Genomic DNA, 22,878 nt, shown 5'->3' with positions numbered 1-22,878 from the left:
GGATGAGGCCGGTACTTGGGCATTTGTGGGAGCATGGCATTTAGGGCACCTTACCCGGAGAGAATAGACTTTTGTTTTGGCCTCAGCCACCTTTTTTTTTTACATTAGCCTGTCGGGTGTTTCACTTCTTTTTAATATAACAAGTAGCTCTTCTGCCGATTCATTTTTTAATAAAAAACATGCAGAACAATAGTTACTAACAAGAAGAAATTAAGAGGGACAATGACACAACAAAGTGATGCTAGATCATTAAACTCACAAGGTACAGCTACAACATTGCAAGTGTCAACTAGGCACCTGTCTCAAGAAATGACCAGAGAGAGAGAGAGAGTGAAGAGGAAACACCAACCAATTTGCCACCTTGATTTAAGGGGGATTGTGCTGTCCATATGGAAGGTTGAGACCTCCTTCCATCTTCTCACCATTCTCTTTTCTCTTCACTCCATTTCTGAACCGAATTATCAGTTTCTCTTTCTGCAGTGTGTTTCATACGTCCAAAAGTTCAGATGTAGCGCAGCTTCTTGTTCATAGTCAAGAAAACTTTTCTTTTCCTCCCTAGGAGAATACGCCAAGAAAGCTTGCAGCACAGACATAACCTTGCAGGTACACCTACTTTTCTCTCTCCTAAATTCTAATCATCATGCATGAACAAATTCATGCACTGCGTGGTTTTCTTTTCGATGGCATGATTCTGAGAATAATGATATGCGGGCGTTGTATTCAGCATTCCATTCTTGCTTGCGGCCATCTGTTTCAGAGGGAAGACCTCCGCTCCGCAATGGCGATAGCAATGAAGGGCATATTCAAAGGGTTCAAGATCATCGCTCAAATATTCAGTAAACGCCGTTCTTCCGTCTTATCTCACTCCCTTGATTGCTAGAATATTAACTTATCTGAATAGGATGGACCAAACCAAGAGGATACTAGATAGACTAGTTTGTATGCAGTTAATAAACTGTGGATCTGCCGCAACTCTCGTCTACGATTAACCGGATTAAATATCTCTGTTTGCACATGGTTTTTTGGTTCTTCAGCAATGCACAAGGAGCACGAGATGGAGATCGGGTACCCTACAGATGTGAGGCATGTGTCTCACATAGGTTTGGGCGCTAGCGATTCATGCCCAAGCTGGGTAAGGATCTCTCATGCATGACATCAGTAATTCTTCATGAAAAAAAAAAACTTCTTGGCAACCACCTACAGGTTTATGATTTTGTGCACGAACATACCCATTTGAGCAGATGAACGAGTTCAGAGGATTAGCGGAGGCATCAGCTGGTGGACCCGTCAGCTCCGTCGCGCAGTCAAGGCAGACCTCCTGGGCTTCTCTAGGTAAGTAGCCCTGAAACCTTGGTGTGCTGTGTGCACCAGAAAGAACGCGAGTTCGATGCAAAATCACCCGTCAATTTTGATGCGAAATCTACGCAAATAATCGTTCAGAGACGCAAACGTGAGAACCTGTTGGTCTATTTTTCTTGTACTCTCTGCTCTTCTCCTTGTGTGTGTCCCCTCTACCCACACACAGCTTCGCATGCGTGGCTTGGGGAGTTGTCACGTGATTCAGAACTTATTTGATAGAGATTTCAGAATAGTTTTCTGATTAGAATTAAAAGAATTCTGATAAAACAACAGCTTTTAACTTTCTGAGTAGAATTCGTAGGAGAATCACCTTACACAAAGAATTTGAATAAAAAAGAACTCTATCAAACAGACCCTTATTGTCAAACACTCTAAACCACATAATTGCTTAACACACACTAGAGTGTTTAATGGTTTGTCCCAGATGCTTGGCATGCTCGATGTCCACGGTCACAACCATTTAGCACCTGCTCTCGCCCGGTCGCCTCGCCGCATCCATCTCGGCGCCTCGTCGCGTCCACGGTTCCCCTGTCTCGCCGGCACGGAGCACGACCACATTGCCAGGCCCAAGCCCAGCAAGTGGCGCATTCCGCCTGCCTCGCCCCTCCTGGGCCTACTCCTGTCGGCAAGCGGAAACAGTAAAGAAAAGTTTTCGTTTCCTTGAATTTTGTCCCTTTTTCGCATTGTAAATTCATTGTGTTAGTTGAAATTTTGCGGAGAACTTTAAGGGAGCATACTGTACAATAACAATTATTTTTCAATTTTTTTTGTGTTTATTTGGATGGTGTTTTGATGGTCCAAGCAAAGTAACGTAATATTTTCCTGATTCTTCAAAAAAAAAAAAAAAAAAATCGCCCAATCAAATGACGAATTTCTCTTAGTTGGTGATATGGGAGGAAAATTATATGAGAGACCCAAAGAAAGACCCTCATATCTGCGTGACACGTGTCCTGTATTTCTCTCACATGTATTCAATCAGATCGTTGGATCCGGAACGAACGGCGTGGATCAGGGTCTCACAGAGGCCTTTCTGCAGAGGGTATCATATAATTTTCTTCCGGTGATATGGGTCTGTTTGTGTGGAATTTGCAAATGAGGGCCTAAATTTGTAATATTAAAAAAAGATAAACATTTTTTAAAAAAAATTGTCTTTGCCTCACGTACGCTAGGTCGATTTTTATCATCAAATATAGGTTCACCCTGTCAGCTAGGCTGCACGAAGAAACTTCAGTTGCACACTAAGGTTTGTTTCTACTTAATTCTAGATTCTGAATTGTGAATTGTAAAAGCTAATTTTAAATTTACTATAATTCAGACATATATTTGCAGAATCTATTTCCAGAATTTGACCGTTTGTTTACAGAATTTACACTTCACAATCCAGAATACACGATCAAAGACAAATAAACAGGACCTAAGAAACTCTGCCCAGGAACATCAGCTGTACTTTCTAGCTTAACCGATACGGCTGGTTTGATTTTCTGACAAACGTTGGTTCTTCAATTGCTGACTCGGTTTGCTGTGCCTGTGATGCTGCAGACTTCGAGCAGCCGATAGGCGTGCTGCTACCGACGGAGGCCTGCCCTGACAGCTCCGGCCACGACGCCGCCTGCGGTGGCACCCCAAGAGGCCCCAAGAAGGCGACGAGGACGAAGAAAGCCAGGGCATCGTCGCCTGCCTCGTCCGCGAGGTCGCCCTCGTGGAGGTCGATGGCCTCGTTCGCCACGGCGTGCGACGACAACGGCGAGCCGCCGAGCGCGCTGCGAGTCGCCTGATTCGCAGAGGGCGCCTCTGCAATCTCTGTATGTACATGCGTGTCGCCACGTAGGAGCCTAGAGCAGCGAGTGAGAACCCTTTTCCTGTTACGTTTTCGTTTGGTTTGTTTGGGAGCGTGTCACAAAGATGGAACCAAGTTTCTTCTAAAAATGGCTTTCTCCTAAAAACGTTTCGTTCAAAAAAAAGTTTCTTATAAAAAAAGGAGCTAAGTGAAGAATAGAGCAACTCGCACGCATGGCTCCATGCTGGATAAAACCGTTCTTCATTCTTGTGTGTTTTAGTCAACTTGGTGAAAGGTTTTGGTTGCTTCTCATGAATTGCTGATAAGCAGTGAAGAATATGTCAAATAGGCCGGTCTGTTTTGATTTTGTTTGGACTGGCAAGTTTTAGATACGCTCGTGTCATCTGCACATCCATTCATGGTCCCGTGCCTTTGATCAATTGGGATCTGAAACTTCCCGTACCTGCGGGCATCATAACTTCTTCTGGGATTTGACCTGAAGACTGGTTCTCAGATTTGCGATACTTGTTTGAATTTTTCTGCACTTCGTTGTCTGATCCCAAGAGTCTTTTCTCGCATGGTAAGTCACATGTGGCAACTGGCAAGAAAGGTTCTCAGGCTGCCTTCAGCAGAGCCCGTTTCAGGCGGCCGCATCACTGTCCCGGCTGGATATAGACTCTGCTCCAGCCCGCAAACCGCAAACGCGCTGGATATAGACGCTACAGTGATGCGGACCGTGAGACTGTAGCAGCAACGGATCGGTAAATTTGAGGAAGAATTTGATTATCGTAACACTGTAACACTGTTAACCATGGATGCCTATGAGTCTAAATGAAAAATAATAATAATAAAAAATAGGAAATAAAATATTTATTGAAGATTAAAAAAATAAAGAATACTATAATAGTATTAGTAGATGCTATAATAATATTATAAAGAGGAATTTTTAAAGTATCTTTAAAGTTAAAGAATTTTTAAAGTATTGTGAAGACAAGAAAGCTTTGAACTCTTGCGAAAAAGATTGTTTAGGTCCTGTTTGTTTCAGCTAGAGATTCTGAAAAGCAGTTTATAAAAGCTGGATGGTGAAAAGCTGGATTGTAAAAAGCTAGATTATGAAAAACTTTTAGGTTGTAGATTTAAAAAAAAAAATTATAGATAGTTTAGTAAATGGATTTTCACAATCTATCAAAAGCTGAGAAAAATCAGCTTATCAGATTCCCACAATCCAACCAGCAAATTTTAAAAAGCTATAACAAAAAATTATCTGTTTATTTCAGCTTCGAATTGTAAAAGCTGAAAGCCACGATCCGAAACTGAAACAAACAGTGTCCGATCTGTCGACCGATCAACCCCGGCCCCGTTTTATTTTCGTTTCTCTGGATGAATTCTATTGGACGGGCCGATCAGACATCTGGGAGGCCAGGAACTTTCCAGGGACGCTGCTGACCGAGGCGTCAGGCTTCGCCATGTGTGTGGATAGCGCCACGGAGGCACGGATCACACACTCCTCCGAAAATGACGTTGCCTACGTATCTAGACCGGAGCACGGCGTTTCAGGGGACACTCGTCAGAGCATCAGCCGTCCATGGCGGTGTAGCGAGAAGCAAAAGACAACCTGTAGAGGTCCTCCTAACGCCTCCAACCCAATCACATGAAAAGGAACAGGGCGCATGGGGGGACCTAATAATGTACAGGGAATTGTTTTCAATGAATTTAAGTAGATTTGGTCCTTTTTTTGTAAAGTTATAAAGGTTCTGTCACTGATATGTTGCTGCTCAGAGGTCGGCCCTGGGTGGTCGACCAGGTGCATGCCATGGCCGACTAGCCGTATGGAGCACTTCTGCAGATTAACTTAGCTCCAGGTGAGTAACGGGTGAAAGCAACGGACTTACGGACCTGACACCGCGTGAAGTCCCTTGGGTTCAGAGAGGACTTCTCCCAGGCTTACAAATACCGGTCAGTCCCCTGCGTTTCCATCACCAAGTGACCACTGCAAACACACAGCTCCTCTCGTTCCTTGTCCCAAGTTCCCATCGATCGATCACGAAGAACAACCATCTGGACAGGCATGGCACGATCTCGCGGCCTTGGGCTCGTCTGCCTCGCCCTTTTGGTCGCAGCGGCCAGCGCGACGCAGTTCAGAGTCGGGGGCCAGAAAGGCTGGAGCGTGCCGGACGCGAGCGCCGAGTCCTACAACAGCTGGGCGGCGAGGATGCGGTTTCAGATAGGCGACCAGCTCTGTAAGTTCCACGAGATCGCGCGCCGGCCATGATGGCAAGGACGCACGGGACATCTCGGAGATCAGCTTGTGCGTGCGGTTCTTGAATTTTTTGTGCTTGTGCGCGCGCAGTGTTCGTGTACCCGAAGGAGACGGACTCGGTGCTCCTGGTGGAGCCGGCGGCGTACAACGCGTGCAACACGTCGTCGTACGTCAGCAAGTTCGACGACGGCGCCACGGTGTTCACGTTCGACCGCTCCGGCCTCTTCTTCTTCGTCAGCGGCAACGAGTCCAGCTGCCGGGCCAACGAGAAGCTCATCGTCCTCGTCCTCACCGACCGCAGTGGCACCCGCACCCCGCCGGCTCCGTCTACCACGCCACCGCCATCTTCCGCGCCTTTGCCGAGCCCGTCCTCGCCTCCCTCCGCTACCCCTTTGCCGAGCCCGTCGTCACCTCCGTCGGCTGCCCCTCTGCCGGCTCCTGCGGCCACCCCGACCTCGGCGCCATCCCCGGCAGGTTCGGCTCCTACGTCTTCTCCTACAACCACCCCGAGCTCATCACCGTCGCCCGCGGCTCTGGCCCCGTCGCCGTCCACCCCAGGAGGGGTGCCGCAGCCGCCGTCCCCAACCTCGGCGCCATCCCCAGCAGGTTCGGCTCCTGCGTCTGCTCCTACAACCACCCCGAGCTCATCACCGTCGCCCGCGGCTCTGGCCCCGTCGCCGTCCACCCCAGGAGGGGTGCCGCAGCCGCCGTCCCCAACCTCGGTGCCATCCTCGGCAGGTTCGGCTCCTGCGTCTGCTCCTACCACCACCCCGAGCTCACCACCGTCGCCCGCGGCTCTGGCCCCGCCGCCGTCCACCCCAGGAGGGGTGCCGCAGCCGTCGCCCGCTTCTGCCAACGCGCCTGGCGCCGAGGGCAGCAACCCTACCACACCGCCTCCGCCTTCTGCCAGCGACCAGAGCGCAGCTACTCCGGTGCTCGCGGCCTTCCTCGGCTCGCTGGGCGCGTTCATGTTCTTTTGTGTCTGAAAAGTTCTGCTACGGCATGTCCTTTTGTGTAGTGTAACTCGAGATGACTTACACTGTGAAGATGATCATTTATACCTGTACTTGTTCTTATACTTGTGGATTAATAAATACTATTGTAAATGAATGTAAAGCGGCAATCACACAAAAACACTTAAGCGGGATCATGTCCCGTCCTCCGGTCCACACCACTGATATAAATTGGGAGCTCATTAACTTGTCGGACAATGATCTACACACATTGGATGGCCCCTTTACCAAAGCGGAAATCCAACATGCCATCAACTAAATGTCGCAAGATAAGGCACCAAGACCAGACGGCTTCACTGGGCTCTATTTCAAATAAATAAATAAATAAATGCCGGAACATTATGAAAGTGGATATCATGACGGATGTAAATGCTTTTTATAATTTACGCAGTTCTTGCATCCAATTATTAAACACAACCAACATTGTTCTTCTTCCAAACAAAGAGGTGGTGGATAAAATCTCACATTTCAAACCTATCGGTCTAATCCACTCAATAGTGAAGATTATCTCCAAAATCCTCACCCTATGCCTCGCCCAGCACATGAACTCCCTAGTATCGTGGTGTAAAAGTGACTTCATCAAACGAAGAAGCATTCGTAACAATTACATGTTAGTGCGAAACACGGCAAGACGATTTTCACGAAAACAAGACTCCCACCTTACTTTTCAAGATTGACATTGCCAACTCGTTTGACTCAGTTAGATGGGAGTACCTTCTTACTATGTTGCAACACATGGGTTTCTCGGCACGTTGGTGAGACTGGATCACAATGCTTCTCACCACCTCCTCCTTCAGGATTCTATTAAATGGTTTACCTAATGTACCGATTAGGCATGGCCACGGGCTCAAGTAGAGGACCCCTTCTCCGCTGCTCTTTGTCCTGGCCATTGACCCTCTACAATGCTCATTGACCTTGCAGTTGAGAGTGGCTTGCTCAGCCATCTTAGAGGGTGCACCAGACGTATGCGCATCTCAATGTATGCTGACAATGCAGTTATTTTTATCTCTCCAAAGAGAGATAAGGTATCAGCTCTTGCATAAATATTAACCCTCTTAAGCACGACCACAAAACTAAGGACTAATTTCCACAAATCATCGGTGGCGCCTATTAGATGTGAAGACCTAAATTTAGATGATGTACTCACATAGCTACCAACAACGTGCACATGTTTCCCCATAAAATACATAGGATTACCTCTCAGCATCCGACGGTTGAAGCAAGCAGATTTTCAACCCTTAGTGGACAAAGCAACTGGCAACTTTGTAAGCTAGAAAGGAAAAAACATTGCTCCAGGCGGATATTGGACCCTTGCCAAGTTAGTGGTTACCTCCTAGCCAATCTACTTTCTCACAACCTTCAAAGCTCCAAAACAGGTCCACAAAGCCATTGACAACATGCGAATGCAATTCCTATGGTCTGGAACTGAGATCTTAACGGGAGAAAAATACAAGGTCAACTAAAAGCGGGTATGCATGCCAACATACAAAAGCGGCTTGGTTATCCTCCACCTCGCCAACTTCACTAGAGCTCTCCGACTGTGCTGGTTGTGGCAAAAATGGAAGGCTCAACACAAGCCTTGGGTGAGCTTGGAAATTTCATGTGTAGAATGCTATTTTTGACACCAAAACATACACATATATGTCACAACAAATAACAAGAGAGAGGAGGAGCAGCTAGGCCCTTGTAGTTCCGTTCTCCTTTCTCAATCAAGCCTGCTCACGTGGCCTCCTTTTTTTCAGCTCAAGTTGCATCTCCAGCTTGACCAGGCCCAGTGCCTTTTCATCATGCCACACAAAGCCCAGACAGCCATCTCGTCTTCTTCGTGTCGATCTCCCAAGCAGAGCATCTCCCAGCCGCCTCTATCTCTTGCGACCAAACTCCAACTGAGCAGCACCAAACCTTCTCAAATCCGGATAAAATGGAATCCCAAAATCTTAGCCAACCGGAATCCCGAGCTATCCCCAACCGATTTGATTCCAGCTGGCCTTAAATCCCAACAGATTTGGAGCTTTATCTGGAGGGAGTCACTGCCTATATAGAGGGGGCCAGATCGGAGAGCTAGAGGGAGGGAGAAAGAGAAAGAGAGAGAGAGAGAGGGAGAGAGAGAGAGGGGGGAGTTTTGCTGCGCCGAAGCCGTGCCGCCAGGTGTGTTTGCCGAGCAGCTGTGCCTTCCCTTCCCTGCTAGCAAGCTTCGCCATCGGCAAGGAGAAATCGACAGAATCCCCTGACGCTTCTACTGCATCCACACCCCCTAGGACGCGTCTCCGATCCATCGCCATCATCACCATGTCTGCGCCCCGAGGTGAGGCCCAGCTGTGATTTCCTTCCCCTCTGATGCTATGTGACGGCCGGCCATCGTGCCGTGCGTGTGCCGCGTCGCTGTTGGCCCGAGTCCGATCCCTGCATGCAAATCGGGAACGGCAGTCCAGTGCGATACGCATGCGTGTGGTTGCTGTGCTGTGGTGCCCGGCCATCGCGCCGTGAGGATCGTCTCTATGCGTGCCATCGTGCCGCCTTTGTGCTCGCTGATGCGGCGTGCCCGTTGGCCAGTGATGAAAACTGAGGCCCGGCCGCTATGCTTCATGCTGATGTTCTGTGATAGCTCGGCCTTCGTGCCGTCGTGCTCGGAGACCGCCGATGATGCTAAAACTGAGGCTCTCCTTTCCTCCTCCTGTTCTTAGCCGAGTGGTGGTGGCCTGGTGCTACCCTTCTCTATGATGGTGATGCTATGCACTGATGTCTGGCCGTCGTGCCATGAGGCTTGCGTTCATATGGCTACTGCTTGTCAGTGATCGTGTGTTGCAGAAAATTCAGAGTGTGGGCATTCTTTTGGTTGCCCCAATACTGATTTATGCTATTGCCAGAGACCTAATTCTTTTATAGGATGTGCGGTGATATGGCTGCTGCATGTCGATGATCATGTGTTGCAGAAAATTCAGAGGATGGGTTTCTTTTGGTTGCCCCGATACTGAGTTATGCTATTGCTAGATGCTTAGTCCTTTTATAAGATGTTCGGTGCTATGACCCGTTACTTGTTGTTGTTAATCCCCTACTGCTGTGGTTGATCAAAGAATAGTGAGGGCTGCTCTTTCCAACCCCATAGTCTCTAATATGTTCCTGTGGTAAAGGAGCTATTCATGGTAGTTGCGACTCACTGTCTTTGGAGTTAACATGGTCCTATTGATGGTTATGTACTCATGCGGATGTTTAGCTATTCAGTGATGCTTGTTTCATCTCTGTTGGTGATAATTGATTAGTGGTGGCTGTTCCTTTTGTTGGCCGTGCTGCTCTAGTGTTCGTCAACATTGTTGCATTGCCTTTCCATGTCAGATTAATACTGTTACATTGCCTTTGTGGCTTCCGGTTGCCGGCTAACACTGTTACCCTACCTGTGTGGTTATTGCCTTTGTGGCTTACCAGAATATGCGCCTTTGTGGCTGGAGCCTGCGTGGCCCACAAGTGATCACCCCGCCTTTGTGGCTTTTGCTTGTGTGGCTCGTTATCTGTTGCCTTCGGAGATGGCCGATGAGGACAAGTCCGAGGCCCAAAGAGGAGCTAGTGAGTCAAGCACGGCGTCGAAGCTCCTGGTTGTGGCCATGCTGCTGCTTTTGGTCGAAGCTACGCGTCGTGCCGCGCTCCTAGCTCACCTCTTCGCACATAAACATAATTCTGAGGCCTACGTGGCCGATGATGATCCGGGATACATAAACAGTCCAAAAAAGCTTATGCCAGACTGTTGTCCCATACTTTACCGCATTTTATTGCTAATGCTTACTTTGCTTGGTCTTTGTTGCGTGTGACTACAGCCTTGCAGACTCGGAGACGACCTCGGTATGACGACCGCCAGCGCACTTAATCGGAGGAAGCCCGAAGACGGGCGTAATTAACCGGAGAGCCTCACGAGGCCACGGGAACCAAGACAAAGCAATCGCCAAATCATGAAGATAGTCAGATAGCGTGTGCGTTTGAGGAGTAAAACAATTGTAATCGAAAGATGTACTTTATGAATTCAATATGAATGAATAAAGTTACAATTCTATTACATTGTATCCTGTCTCTTGTATACTCTGTATACTGGCACGCCCGCAATATTACATACACAGTTTTCAATACAATTCGAAGTCGAGAAGTTTCGAATCCGCGAAACAAAATGGCACGCCCGGTGGGACCTGGTTCTCCTCCCATCTTTGCTGCGCTGCGCTGGTCGTCAAGATGGTCTCCCGGGTCTACAAGTGCTGCTTGCAAAAATCGTCGGGAAAATACTAACCAAGAGACGCTGTGGCTGCAGGTGGATTCGTCCCTGCCCGCAACTCGATTCCCACGATCCTACAGTTCGGAACACTCCCGCCGGTGGTCATCATCCAGCACGAGGGTGCCATCTACTCCAAAATGACGAAGGAGCCAGCTCAGGCTCCTATAACAAACAGGGCTCAAAAGAGAGCCTTTTCACATATGAAGGATGAGTGCCATAACGTTATCGCTAAGGCCAAAGCTATGCTGGAGGGTTTACCCCTCGTCGAGAAAACAGAAGCTGAGTTGGTCGTGGCACTAGACGCGGTTTGTGAGAACTTGCGTCGCAGCGTCACCCTTGCTCGTCTAGATAGGAAGGAACATGCACACCGGAATTGCCGGCGTAGGATCATTAAAGCTCAGAGGCTCCGACAACGGATCACCTCCCGTTTTACTTCAAATTGCATCACAGATGAAGAATCAGCTTCGAGTGAGCTCATGCCTCGCTCATGGATTCATCATGCGACACGAGCCAGACTCCCCGCTCGAGAGGCCATAGTAGAGGAGTTTTTGTCTCATCGCCTTGGAAGGAGGCGCAGGCTCTACAACCCCGGTTTTGCTGGCTGCCAGCACTGGGTGCCTTGTTTTCACGTCGGTGTAACGTCTGACCCTTCTTCGTCTAAAGACACAAACCAGTTCGCCGTGCTTCCAAGTGAAGTGCCGGCGCCTCGACCTGATGAGCTACAACGACAACTACAACAACTTAGAGACCAAATGAACGGTCTCGAAAGACAGTTTCGCGGTACAACTGCGTTAGAAACTCCACAGACTGGGGGCAATCCCCGTCCTACAAATCATCATGAACATCAAGATCACCGCGCCGAGGTTCCTCAAAAAAGAGGCCCTCCGCCTACAACATATCGGCCACGTCAAATGCGGCCACCCACTCGTTGGGATCAAGAGTCACATCATCAAGACTACGCATATCCAAGAAGGCCCTTTGGGCGCGATCGAAGGCCTCCCTATGAGGTGGCTTCCTCCAGTCACGAAGCCCCGAGGCACGAGGCTCCTACACGACCAGCACGTCGTCCTGCTTCATCGGCTAGATACTCAGCCCCGTATATTCTCAACGAGAATCAACGTAGGCGCGAGCGAAGAAAGAGAAACCGGCAAGCCTGGTTCCATGAATTATAGGACCTCGTTCTACGTCATGTACAAGTCCGCGTTCGGACAGATGGCCAAGTCCACCCGGAGGATGGAAGAGTTAGCGTTCGGGTAACGCCGAATCTCGAACAAAACCCAAGATACAATTTCCTCTTAGAGCGCCTGGCTCCGAAGCCACGTCAAACACAAGACAATGGCACTATCCCTGTTTCAACAGGGCCTGCCATGCACCAGCAAACGGTTGAACCACTTCAACTCTCCCAAATCATCGCTACTAAAGAAAATGAAAAGCCAGTAACGGAGGACAAACCTGTAACTGTCCCCGAGGAAACGACACCGCCATCTACTGCTAAAGGGTCCCAACAACCTGTAGAACCAAGCTCGGATGCTTCGACAAACTATGATACTACGTCCGAGAGCTCTAAAAAGTCCAATGACGGAGACATCATGATGTGCGGCACCATCGGGGTCTTGAACCTCGAAGAATCGGACTCCGATTGGGAACCCCTTCCTATCACACATGAGCTAGCATACTCCTCCGAGGAGGAAATTTTGCCAAACCCAAAGGCTTGCTTCGGCAGGTCCTCACAAACTGCTGCAAGGCTACAGAAGGAGGCCATAGTCGCCCCTTGTTTCCCCGTGTCCGGGAAGTACAAATCATTTGAAGGAGGGTCTTCTTTGTATGACCACCCTGATACCTACAGAAGTATTTCTTCGCGTTTACCGCGAGATCAAGATCAGTTACACATGGTGGCTACGCGTCCTGGCCCCGACACACGCTTGAAGATGACTGCTCGACATCGAATAGAAAGTAGCCCCGTCACATCCGAGGATGAGGGACAATACAGTCCCGGGGCTCATACATCAGACTCGCTTGAAGCACGCTCTCAGTCGCCACATTACTCCCGGCTGGCACCTTCGGCATTGTCCGGAGACGAAAAAGATCCAGAAGGCCTAAACGTTGCGCCTGTAAATATGGCCAACAAAAATGAAGGCATTCGCGAAGAACCACCCCTAGACGCGGGTACAATACCATCTACAGTACCCCGAGGGGGTACAGGCAGTCAACATCAGCAAGTACCTCTACCATATCTGGGCACTCAAAATGAGCATAATAGCGCTCTTGAAAGACAAGTAAGCGAGTTGTCCGCGAGAGTGGACCAGCTCTGCTCCATGATGCTACACTTTACGTCAGGAGGTGCACCGCCACCACCATCTAACGTACTACGGGTCCCTCAAGTTGACCCGCAGTTTGCTGAGTTCGAAGCTGCGTCTCAGTTGCGCAATCCTCCTCCGATAGGGGCAGGGGGCACGCATACTCATCAAACGGGCGCCACTCCTCCACATGTCATGGCCGTGCCGACAAATTCAGCCACACATGTTGCGCCGGCCGTGACGCTAAGAGACTACCACAGCATCGCAGAAGACGTAGTCAACAGAAGAATGCGTCAATTGGCGGCCGAGCAGGCTCCAAGACCATTAGAGAGTGAGCTCGACAAGCCATATGAAGCGTGGCACGATCGAGTCGCATTCCCTGCAGGTTGGCATCCGCCGAAGTTCCGTTTGTTTGACGGGACCGGTGATGCCACTGAACATCTTGTTTACTTTGAGTCAGTGTGTGGAGACACTGCAAATAACCCATCACTACTACTGCGCCAATTCTCAGCTTCCTTGACGGGAGCTGCCTTCCACTGGTATAGCCATCTGCCTGCGGGTTCGGTGCCCAGTTGGGTTGCTATGAAAGAGCTATTCAAGTCACATTTCATCACTATGAGAAAGGACATCTCGATTCTAGAGTTGTCCCAAATTAAACAAAGACGGGATGAGAGGATTGAACATTACATCATCCGTTTTAGAAACAACTACGTTCGTCTAGCAAGAGAGATGCATCCAGAAGATGCCGTGCAAATGTGCATCCACGGCATGCTACAACACTGGTTGGTTGGAGTTTCATGACGTGATCCCAAGACATTCAGTTCACTTGGAGATGCCGTTGCGGCTACCAAGCTTGAGTTCGAGAAGGTACCACACATCATGGAGATGTACAAGAACGCAGGCTCCACCGACAACACTAGACGGTTCGGGTCTTCGAGTAAGCCGACCGGAAATGGCAACAAGGCGAAGGCATCCATTGAGGCAAACGCTACAAGTGCCGTTCCAGTCTTCGGCCCGAAGAATGAACGGCCAAGACCAACTGTGCGTCCTAATGTCCGGGAGATGCTGAATAAGCAATATGTCTTCCGACGAGACCTCATCAAAAGTCTCTTTGAACAGATGAACGAGCAAAAGCTTGTGAATTTACCTACTCCGGCAAGACCTGAGCAGGTCGCCATGATTGAAAATCCTTTGTATTGCCCGTACCATCGGTACGTAGGGCATGTCATTGAAGATTGCATCGCTTTCAAAGAGTGGTTGCAAAGAGCGGTCGACGAGAAGAGGTTGGCCCTAAAGCCTGAAGCCATGAACCCAGATTACCATATCGCTAATGTGGTAACAGTAAGACATAATGGCTCATCATCTATTCATATAAATGAAGAAGAAGAGTATTGGGTGCCATTCGCCCAAGTAGAAGATCAGTTCGAGAGGCTTTGGCTCACGCCCGTCACTCATCGTGTGAAGGAGCAACAGTGGCAGCAGGTACCGCAAAGGCACCCTCCAAGAGCTCGACGATCAAGCTATCAAGTTAATCCTCCTTCAGCGCTGGTGCAAATTGCACGGCGTGATCCAAGTCAACGACGTATGCCTCCTCGATTCATTCTCGAGTCGGAGGGAGATGAGGCTTTCCCACGGAGAATTACCATTTTGCCTACACTAGGTCAATTCTTCCCTAGGACCTGGGGACAGCCAACGACGTCAAGAGATGAACACGTTCTCGACACTACTCCGTCCTCCGAGGTGGCGCAATGTAATGCCATCGCTGCAAGTGAAGATGAAGATGACTCAAATTCAGGAGTCGCTATTACTCCCGAAGAACGTAAAGCCCTCGAGGCGGAAGCTACATCTGCCGAAGAGGGAGAGATTAAAGAAGTAAATATGAATCTGAGAAATGGTAGAGAACTTCCCGAGCCAGTGAAGCCTCGACAGCCTCGCGCTGACAAAACTGATGGGTTACAACGCTCAAAGCTCCCCATTCAGGAATCCAAGCCATCATCGTCAAAGATGCAGGCTAAAGAAGACGACATGGAATATAACATCATTGCTCATTTAAAGCGCATTCCAGCGCTATTAAGCGTCTATGATGCACTGACGCTAATGCCAGACTTGCGAGAGGCCTTAATCAAGGCCCTTCAAGCTCCTCATGTATATGAAACGGCTATGGCCAAACATCGACTCCTTAGCATCCTAGCCGAAGCCAATGAGATATCATTCTCCGAGGAAGATAAGATGGTTGAAACCGATAACCATAATCGACCACTCTACATTGAAGGAAACATTGGGAGCGCACATCTTCGTCGTGTGCTCATAGACCCTGGCTCGGCAGTCAACCTTCTGCCTATTCGCAGTTTGACACGAGCCGGGTATACGATGGATGATCTCGAGCCAACCAGCGTGGTCATATGTGGCTACGATAGTAATGGGAGCAAGGCGTTGGGCTCCATCACCGTGAGGTTACAAATGTCCACCTTCAGCTTTAAGGTGAAGTTCTTCGTCATCGAGTTTGTGACGTCATACTCGGCGCTATTGGGTAGACCTTGGATACACAAATACCAGGTTGTTCCCTCTACGTTGCACCAATGCTTCAAGTTCATGGATAATAAAGGAGAACAACATCGAATCATCGGTAATTTATCCCCATACACGGTGCAAGAAGTGCACCATGCAGATGCTAAGTACTTCTTCCCTAGCACCGGTGGAGAAGAGCGTTTGGGTCGCTCGACCCCAGCAGTGGATGTCATGGTCACACCCGACCCAACATCCTCCAGTTCCGAGATGGAGTTCCTAATCACACCATACTCAAGACAACGAAGCTCTTTCCCTCGCGTTCGTGGCAGTAGGGAACGAGGAAAGCCTCGATCGTACGCTCCCGTGTCTCGACGACAACAAGGACCGGGGGCAATCAAAGAGGACAATTCAGGCACGTTCTGGAGTTGGAACTCCGCATCGCCCACCTCCACGACGCCCTTAATCATGGGGAACTTGGAGGCCTCTTCGTCAGCGCCATCAATGACTACTACCCTGACAAGGTCAGAAGCAAGGCCCTGGATAAAGATGAAGGGAATACACCTTCCCCGATACTTTTCGAGTATAATGCTAATATAGAAAAGCCTCTTATAACAGTGCATGAGGGCTCAACAGATGCCCCTCCAGCCACTGCGCAAACACTTCAGGTGACTAATAAAGCGGCCACCTCTACATCCCCTGAGCATAAAGAGGGGAGAGTGAAGAAGATAGTCGCTAAAATAGAGAAGGTGGCCTCGAGCTCGCCTCTTCTTCCGCTTCCATCACTTTACACTTCAGTTGCTACACCATTAGAAGTCTGGGCTGTTCCTGATCCTCAGGGATACACAAGCCCGACCCTTTTCTATAAGGTTCCACATACTCAGTGCTGTAACCTTGTGTTGAATTTTCCAGATACTGAATCGGATAAGGAGGAGATCATCGGGACTTTGAGGGTGGAACCAAACATGGTCCCCTTACTCGAGAGGTCCGGAATAAAGCTCCGAAGGAATCAGCGATTACCATCTCCGCCCAACGTGTGTGAAGAGTGGTGGAGCCAGTCAGAACGACTCGTGAAAAAGGGTCGTCTCCCTCGTACTAGGTACGGACTCGGCTACCGTCCTTTCGCCTCGTGTGAGAGCGATGAAGAGTATGAAGATGATTCCGAATTTGTTATGTGTAATACTACTTGTGCAGGTGAAGACTGGGGGCACGAGGATGATGAAGAAATGCCATCCGATGAAGAGGACTTGATCGAGACATATGAAGTCCCTCATCAGCCTCGATCATTCTGCGCTGCTGCAAACGCGCGACATGGCTTGAGAGATGAGCAATACCTCTTGGCCAAGATACATGAAGCGACGCCAATTCATCATGGAGAAATCCTCAATGCTGCCCCGGCTCCTTACCAGTTGGAGGACGACGGGCAGCAAACTGTAGATGAGCTTGTAGAGATTAATCTCGGGAGTGAGGATGATCCTCGCCCCACTTTTGTAAGTGCTACGCTCTCACCCAAAGAGCGCGAAGATTATAAGCAATTTTTAATGAAATATCGAGACTGTTTCGCATGGTCGTATAAAGAAATGCCGGGTCTTGACCCGTGTGTTGCTACCCATAAACTAGCGATAGATCCGCAATTTCGTCCCATTAAACAGCATCCGCGACGTGTCCGCCCGGAATTACAAGATGACATTATTGCCGAAGTCGATAAGTTGATTAAAGCGGGATTCATCAAAGAGGTGCAATATCCTCGATGGCTCGCTAATATCGTTCCGGTAATGAAGAAGAACGGGCAAGTCCGGGTTTGCGTAGACTTCCGTGACCTAAATCGCACTTGCTCGAAAGACGACTTCCCTATTCCGATCACCGAGTTAGTGATCGATTCTACTACAGGTTTTGGAGCCCTCTCTTTCATGGACGGGTTCTCCGGCTATAACCAAATCAAGATGGATCCACACGACGCCATCGACACAGCATTCAGGACCCCGAAGGGTAATTTTTACTATACAGTAATGCCCTTTGGTTTGAAAAATGCAGGTGCTACATACCAGCGCGCTATGACGGTCATCTTTGATGACCTCATCCACCAGTCCATAAAATGCTACATCGACGACTTGGTGGTCAAGTCCCGAGAGCGTGAGCGTCATCAAGAAGATTTGCGCGTCGTACTCGAGAGACTGCGTAAGTACCAACTCAAGATGAACCCGCTTAAGTGTGCCTTCGCCGTGCAATCCGGCGTTTTCCTAGGCTTCATCGTCCGCTACCGAGGCATTGAAATCGAGCCTAAGAAGATAACGGCGATCCTCAGAATGCCTCCACCAAAAAATTTAAAAGAACTCAAGTCCTTGCAAGGAAAACTAGCGTACATAAGACGCTTTATCTCTAATCTGTCCGGGCGAATTCAGCCCTTCTCCAAACTCATGAAGAAAGGTGCGTCGTTCGTTTGGGACGAGCAATGCCAAAATGCCTTCGACAGCATCAAGCAATATTTGCTTCATCCACCGGTGCTGATGGCCCCCATCAAAGGGTGGCCTCTCATTTTATACATTGCAGCACAACACGCTTTCGTCGGTGCCCTTCTTGGGCAGATTAACGACGAAGGAAAAGAAGTTGCATGCTACTACTTGAGTAGAACCATGGTGGGAGCTGAATGTAATTACTCCCCCATTGAAAAACTTTGTTTAGCACTAATGTTTGCGCTCAAGAAGCTGCGACACTACTTGCTAGCACATAAGGTACATCTCATTGCAAGAGCGGACCCCGTAAAATACGTCCTTAATCAACCCGCCCTTGTAGGCAGGGTCGGAAAATGGGCATTATTAATGATGGAGTACGACATCACGTACGTTCCGCAGAAAGCCGTCAAAGGGCAAGCTTTAGCTGATTTTCTAGCGGCACATCCCGTTTCGAATGATTCGCCCTTAGTCACGGAACTCCCCGACGAAGAAGTATTCACAGTTAACACAGAGGCTCCATGGGAACTCTACTTCGACGGCGCTTCACGCACGGAGTCCGACCCCGACGGGACTCCTCGTAGGAGAGCCGATGCAGGGATAGTGTTCAAAAGCCCCAAAGGTGAAACTTTATACCATTCCTTTTCCTTGCTTAAGGAGGAATGTTCCAATAATGAAGCTGAGTACGAGGCCCTCATCTTTGGGCTTCTTCTTGCATTATCCATGGAGATACATATTCTTCACGCATATGGAGATTCTCAGCTCATTGTGAGACAGGTTAATGGAGTCTATGAAGTGCGCAAACCTGAGTTGGTCCCATATTGGGAAGCCGCTCACAAACTCATGGGGAAATTTGAACTCATACTGATTAGACACGTCCCGCGAAGCAAGAACGCCTCAGCGGACGCTCTTGCAAAGCTAGCTGCAGCCCTCGTATTACCTGATGGGCAAGCAGAAGTGAAAATCGAAGAAAGATGGCTTCTACCAGCCGTACTCGAGCTCATTCCCGAAGACCACGAAGTGAACACCGTGGTGACTACCGAAGTTGATAAACAAGATTGGCGCAAGCCTTTCTTAGATTATTTTAAACACGGCAGCCTGCCAAGTGACCCTGCCGCAAGACGTCAATTGCAAAGGCGACTTCCCTCATACATATACAAAGCAGGAGTCCTGTATCGACGCTCTTATGGGCATGAGATGCCTCTTCGATGCCTGTCCCGGAGCGAGGCAGATAAAGCCCTGAAAGAGGTACACACAGGTGTTTGTGGTGGACATCAGAGCGGGCCAAAGATGTACCATAGCCTAAAGCTTTCAGGAGGCTATTAGCCCGGTATGATGACCGATTGCATTCAAGTGGCACGATCTTGCTATGACTGCCAGATACACGGGGACTTCAAGCATCGTCCCCCAGTTCCGTTACACCCGACTATACCCTCTTGGCCTTTTGACGCTTGGGGTATCGACGTAATTGGAAAAATTGAGCCGCCCTCTTCTAAAGGGCAGCAATTCATTCTCGCCGCCACTGATTACTTCTCCAGGTGGGCGGAAACAGTTCCTTTGAGGGAGGTGAAATCCGACAACGTCATAAACTTCCTTGAGCGCAACATCATATACCGTTTCGGAGTTCTTCATCGCATCACCTCCGACAACGGACTGTCTTTCAAGTCAAGTAAGATCTACAAGTTTGCCGAAAAATACAAGATTCAATGGAACTATTCCACAGGGTATTACCCTCAGGCCAACGGCTTGGCTGAAGCTTTTAATAAGACCCTCGTGGGCATTCTGAAAAAGACAGTTACAAAAAATAAGAGGGATTGGCATGACCGTCTCTTCGAAGCATTATGGGCGTATCGGGTCACTGTCCGTACCCCCACACAATCGACGCCCTACTCACTTGTCTTTGGTACGGAGGCTGTTTTACCACTAGAGCTGGAGCTTCCCGCGCTCCGGATTGCCATACACAATGAAATCACACAAGATAAAAGAATTCACCTTCGACTCCAAGAACTGGATGCCCTTGAAGAAGAGCGTCTCAACGCTCTCCAAAATTTACAATTCTATCGACAAAACATGATTCGAGCGTATGACAAGCTTGTCAGACCTCGCGTATTCAGGAAGGGCGAGCTAGTACTAGTTTTGAGGCGCCCGATTATACTCACCGGCAAAAGCAAAGGCAAATTTGAGCCAAAATGGGAAGGGCCTTATGTTGTAGAACAAGTCTACGACGGAGGTGCCTACCAACTCATCAACCAGGAGGGCGTTCGTCCAATGCCCCCTATTAATGGTCGCTTTCTTAAAAAGTATTTCGCTTAAAACCGTCCTCCATTCCCCTTGGATCAACATTGAAAAGGGAGAACTCCGAGGCTCGGTGCAAGCTTTGTGGAATAAAAGGTGTTGATCCACCCAACAATAATCATTGCCTTTCTACCTGTCGCCGAGTTGCAATTTCAGGGTATGGCTACTTGCATGACTCGCCTCCAGAAATGTACGAAGTGTCACAGCAGTTTTAAGCTGAGATAATAAACACACACTGCACGAAAGACACATGTTCCTCTGTCTACGCTTGGGCGTCAAGGTTGACTCATTCTGCCCCTAAAGCGACTAACCGTTGTTAATCTTGTACTCTTCCACCCCAGCATAAGTTCACCCGGGGATAACTATAGAAAAAGAGCAAGAGAGGGCTACCTTCCCGACACAAGTCGTGGGTATGTGTGCAGCTTCTTGCCATCCCGGCGTGATCAAAACAAGGGCCTTGTTACACTAAAAGTTGCCCGCGAGGTTTAGTACCACAGAGCATGGATGATGGGATCTCAAAGGCATTCGCAATCCCAAGATCAAGCTCAAGTTCAAGCAAATACAAAGACCCAATGAAGGTCAACCAATGATTAAAACATCTAATCGAATGTATCATCTGGTCGAATTCATCCCAAATTTAAGGGAGAAGAAACATCAAAGTGCAAGAGAGTCACCATCAATGGGTGGCATGAAGACCGCGAATGCCGGCGAGTGATCATCATTCACCACCCTCGCAGAAAATGGAGGCAACAATGTTGTAGCTTGCTCCCCATTTATTTCCAATCTCTGCTACATACAGATATAGCCTCCAGGGAGTACATGATTATCACCGTGCTTTAGACGAGGAGGTAGTTTTGGGGAACCCCCATCGTTTTCAAAAGCACTTTCAGACATGTGTTCTTCACACGTACACTGATGTGTCATACAACTAAATGCAACTGTCATGACTCTTCGTCGTCTCCTGAGGAAGGAGTCTCTTGTGGCTGTATCTTGGGATCACCTCATAGCTCGGTGACATAAGAAAAGCCTATATTTCAAAACATCAAATGCATCAAACAGGGCTGTTAGTATGCATTTCCCCTTTATTATTAGTTAATCATTTTTTTTTATATCTATTGGAGCTTGATGAAGTAGAGAAGTACACCACCTGTGTGTTTACGGATCTGTGAAGTCTTCGCCTTCATTGGCTGGCACCTCTTAAGGTCGCAGTGGAGTCTTTAATTATTTTATACCTTCACTGGCTGGCACCTCCCATGGTCGCAGTGGAGTCTTTAATCATTCTACGCCTTCACTGGCTGGCACCTTCCAAGGTCGCAGTGGAGTCTTTAATCATTCTACGCCTTCACTGGCTGGCACCTCCCACGGTCGCAGTGGAGTCTTTAATTGTTTTATACCTTCACTGGCTGGCACCTCCCATGGTCGCAGTGGAGTCTTTAATCATTCTACGCCTTCACTGGCTGGCACCTCCCAGGGTCGCAGTGGAATCGAGGATCCCCTCAGGAGTGGCGCCGAGTTTCGTCGCAACTAAGGATTATCAGGAGCAGTGAAGCGTGCCAGTGTGGTTCACGTGGAGTTGTGAAACCCTTCAACCCTATTAGCTGGCATTGTGGCTGCTACATGGTCACAATAGAGTTGATAAAATCTCTCTTCAGAGGTCTTCACTGGCTGGCACCTCCCAAGGTCGCAGTAGAGTCCTCTGTCTTTTTATGACAACGCTGGTTGGCACCTCCCAAGGTCGCAACGGAGTCAAACCCTTTTCAACGATACTGGCTGGCACTTCCCAAGGTCGCAGTAGAGTTGATATGTTTTCTTTGAGGAGTGGTGCGTTTGTCCGCCACAAGTCAAAAATATTTATCGCTGGCTGGCTCCGCAGAGCGGACGCAGCAAAAAGCTCCGGGGTGATACTCGGTAGCTGAAATTTCCTTCAAATTCAAAAGCACCAAGTCAAGCCAGCGCTCTTTTCTCTCGCGCGAGCTCAACTTGGTGGGGGGCATTTGTAGAATGCTATTTTTGACACCAAAACATACACATATATGTCACAACAAATAACAAGAGAGAGGAGGAGCAGCTAGGCCCTTGTAGTTCCGTTCTCCTTTCTCAATCAAGCCTGCTCACGTGGCCTCCTTTTTTTCAGCTCAAGTTGCATCTCCAGCTTGACCAGGCCCAGTGCCTTTTCATCATGCCACACAAGCCCAGACGGCCATCTCGTCTTCTTCGTCTCGATCTCCCAAGCAGAGCATCTCCCAGCCGCCTCTATCTCTTGCGACCAAACTCCAACTGAGCAGCACCAAACCTTCTCAAATCCGGATAAAATGGAATCCCAAAATCTTAGCCAACTGGAATCCCGAGCTATCCCCAACCGATTTGATTCCAGCTGGCCTTAAATCCCAACAGATTTGGAGCTTTATCTGGAGGGAGTCACTGCCTATATAGAGGGGGCCAGATCGGAGAGCTAGAGGGAGGGAGAAAGAGAAAGAGAGAGAGAGAGAGAGGGAGAGAGAGAGAGGGGGGAGTTTTGCTGCGCTGAAGCCGTGCCGCCAGGTGTGTTTGCCGAGCAGCTGTGCCTTCCCTTCCCTGCTAGCAAGCTTCGCCATCGGCAAGGAGAAATCGACAGAATCCCCTGACGCTTCTACTGCATCCACACCCCCTAGGACGCGTCTCTGATCC

General features: G+C 48.9%; 3 protein-coding genes across 6 annotated transcripts; all 3 read left to right on the top strand.

Annotated features, from left to right (window-relative positions):
- The first annotated feature begins 281 nt into the window (after positions 1-281).
- Positions 282-3,452, top strand: LOC133927243 (CRIB domain-containing protein RIC10-like). Of its 4 annotated transcripts, XM_062373611.1 has the most exons (6): positions 282-396; positions 481-603; positions 725-836; positions 1,035-1,132; positions 1,242-1,332; positions 2,899-3,452. In XM_062373611.1, exons 3-6 carry the CDS (start codon positions 779-781, stop codon positions 3,132-3,134), a joined length of 483 nt encoding a protein of 160 aa, XP_062229595.1. In that variant the 5' UTR covers positions 282-396; positions 481-603; positions 725-778; the 3' UTR covers positions 3,135-3,452. The 4 variants fall into 4 exon arrangements, with proteins under 4 accessions (XP_062229595.1, XP_062229594.1, XP_062229593.1 ...); XM_062373610.1 differs by lacking the exon at positions 282-396 and having other exon boundaries at positions 403-603; positions 758-836; XM_062373609.1 differs by lacking the exon at positions 282-396 and having other exon boundaries at positions 403-603.
- A 1,462-nt stretch (positions 3,453-4,914) lies between these two features.
- On the top strand, positions 4,915-6,513 carry LOC133927242 (early nodulin-like protein 18). Its single transcript, XM_062373608.1, has 2 exons — positions 4,915-5,376; positions 5,487-6,513. Exons 1-2 carry the CDS (start codon positions 5,205-5,207, stop codon positions 6,380-6,382), a joined length of 1,068 nt encoding a protein of 355 aa, XP_062229592.1. The 5' UTR covers positions 4,915-5,204; the 3' UTR covers positions 6,383-6,513.
- Positions 6,514-17,376: 10,863 nt separating this feature from the next.
- LOC133927779 (uncharacterized) lies at positions 17,377-20,229 on the top strand. The gene is made up of 3 exons (XM_062374172.1): positions 17,377-17,455; positions 17,501-19,164; positions 19,297-20,229. Exons 1-3 carry the CDS (start codon positions 17,377-17,379, stop codon positions 20,227-20,229), a joined length of 2,676 nt encoding a protein of 891 aa, XP_062230156.1.
- Positions 20,230-22,878: the final 2,649 nt, after the last annotated feature.

The sequence above is a fragment of the Phragmites australis genome, chromosome 8 (genome assembly GCF_958298935.1).
Source record: "Phragmites australis chromosome 8, lpPhrAust1.1, whole genome shotgun sequence".
NCBI lineage: Eukaryota > Viridiplantae > Streptophyta > Magnoliopsida > Poales > Poaceae > Phragmites > Phragmites australis.
Note: the sequence above shows the minus strand (reverse complement) of the source record. Positions and strands in the feature narration are given on the sequence as shown.

What these genes read in the sequence shown, in the direction of transcription:
- LOC133927779 (XM_062374172.1), top strand. Translation starts at nt 17,377, where the DNA reads ATGGACGGGTTCTCCGGCTATAACCAAATCAAGATGGATCCACACGAC. An exon ending in AGCATTCAGGACCCCGAAGG is followed by an intron (nt 17,456 to 17,500) that starts GTAATTTTTACT and finishes TGAAAAATGCAG; the next exon opens with GTGCTACATACCAGCGCGCT. An exon ending in CAGATAAAGCCCTGAAAGAG is followed by an intron (nt 19,165 to 19,296) that starts GTACACACAGGT and finishes TATGACTGCCAG; the next exon opens with ATACACGGGGACTTCAAGCA.
- LOC133927242 (XM_062373608.1), top strand. Translation starts at nt 5,205, where the DNA reads ATGGCACGATCTCGCGGCCTTGGGCTCGTCTGCCTCGCCCTTTTGGTC. An exon ending in TCAGATAGGCGACCAGCTCT is followed by an intron (nt 5,377 to 5,486) that starts GTAAGTTCCACG and finishes GTGCGCGCGCAG; the next exon opens with TGTTCGTGTACCCGAAGGAG.
- LOC133927243 (XM_062373611.1), top strand. Translation starts at nt 779, where the DNA reads ATGGCGATAGCAATGAAGGGCATATTCAAAGGGTTCAAGATCATCGCT. An exon ending in GATCATCGCTCAAATATTCA is followed by an intron (nt 837 to 1,034) that starts GTAAACGCCGTT and finishes TTGGTTCTTCAG; the next exon opens with CAATGCACAAGGAGCACGAG. An exon ending in GCGATTCATGCCCAAGCTGG is followed by an intron (nt 1,133 to 1,241) that starts GTAAGGATCTCT and finishes CCATTTGAGCAG; the next exon opens with ATGAACGAGTTCAGAGGATT.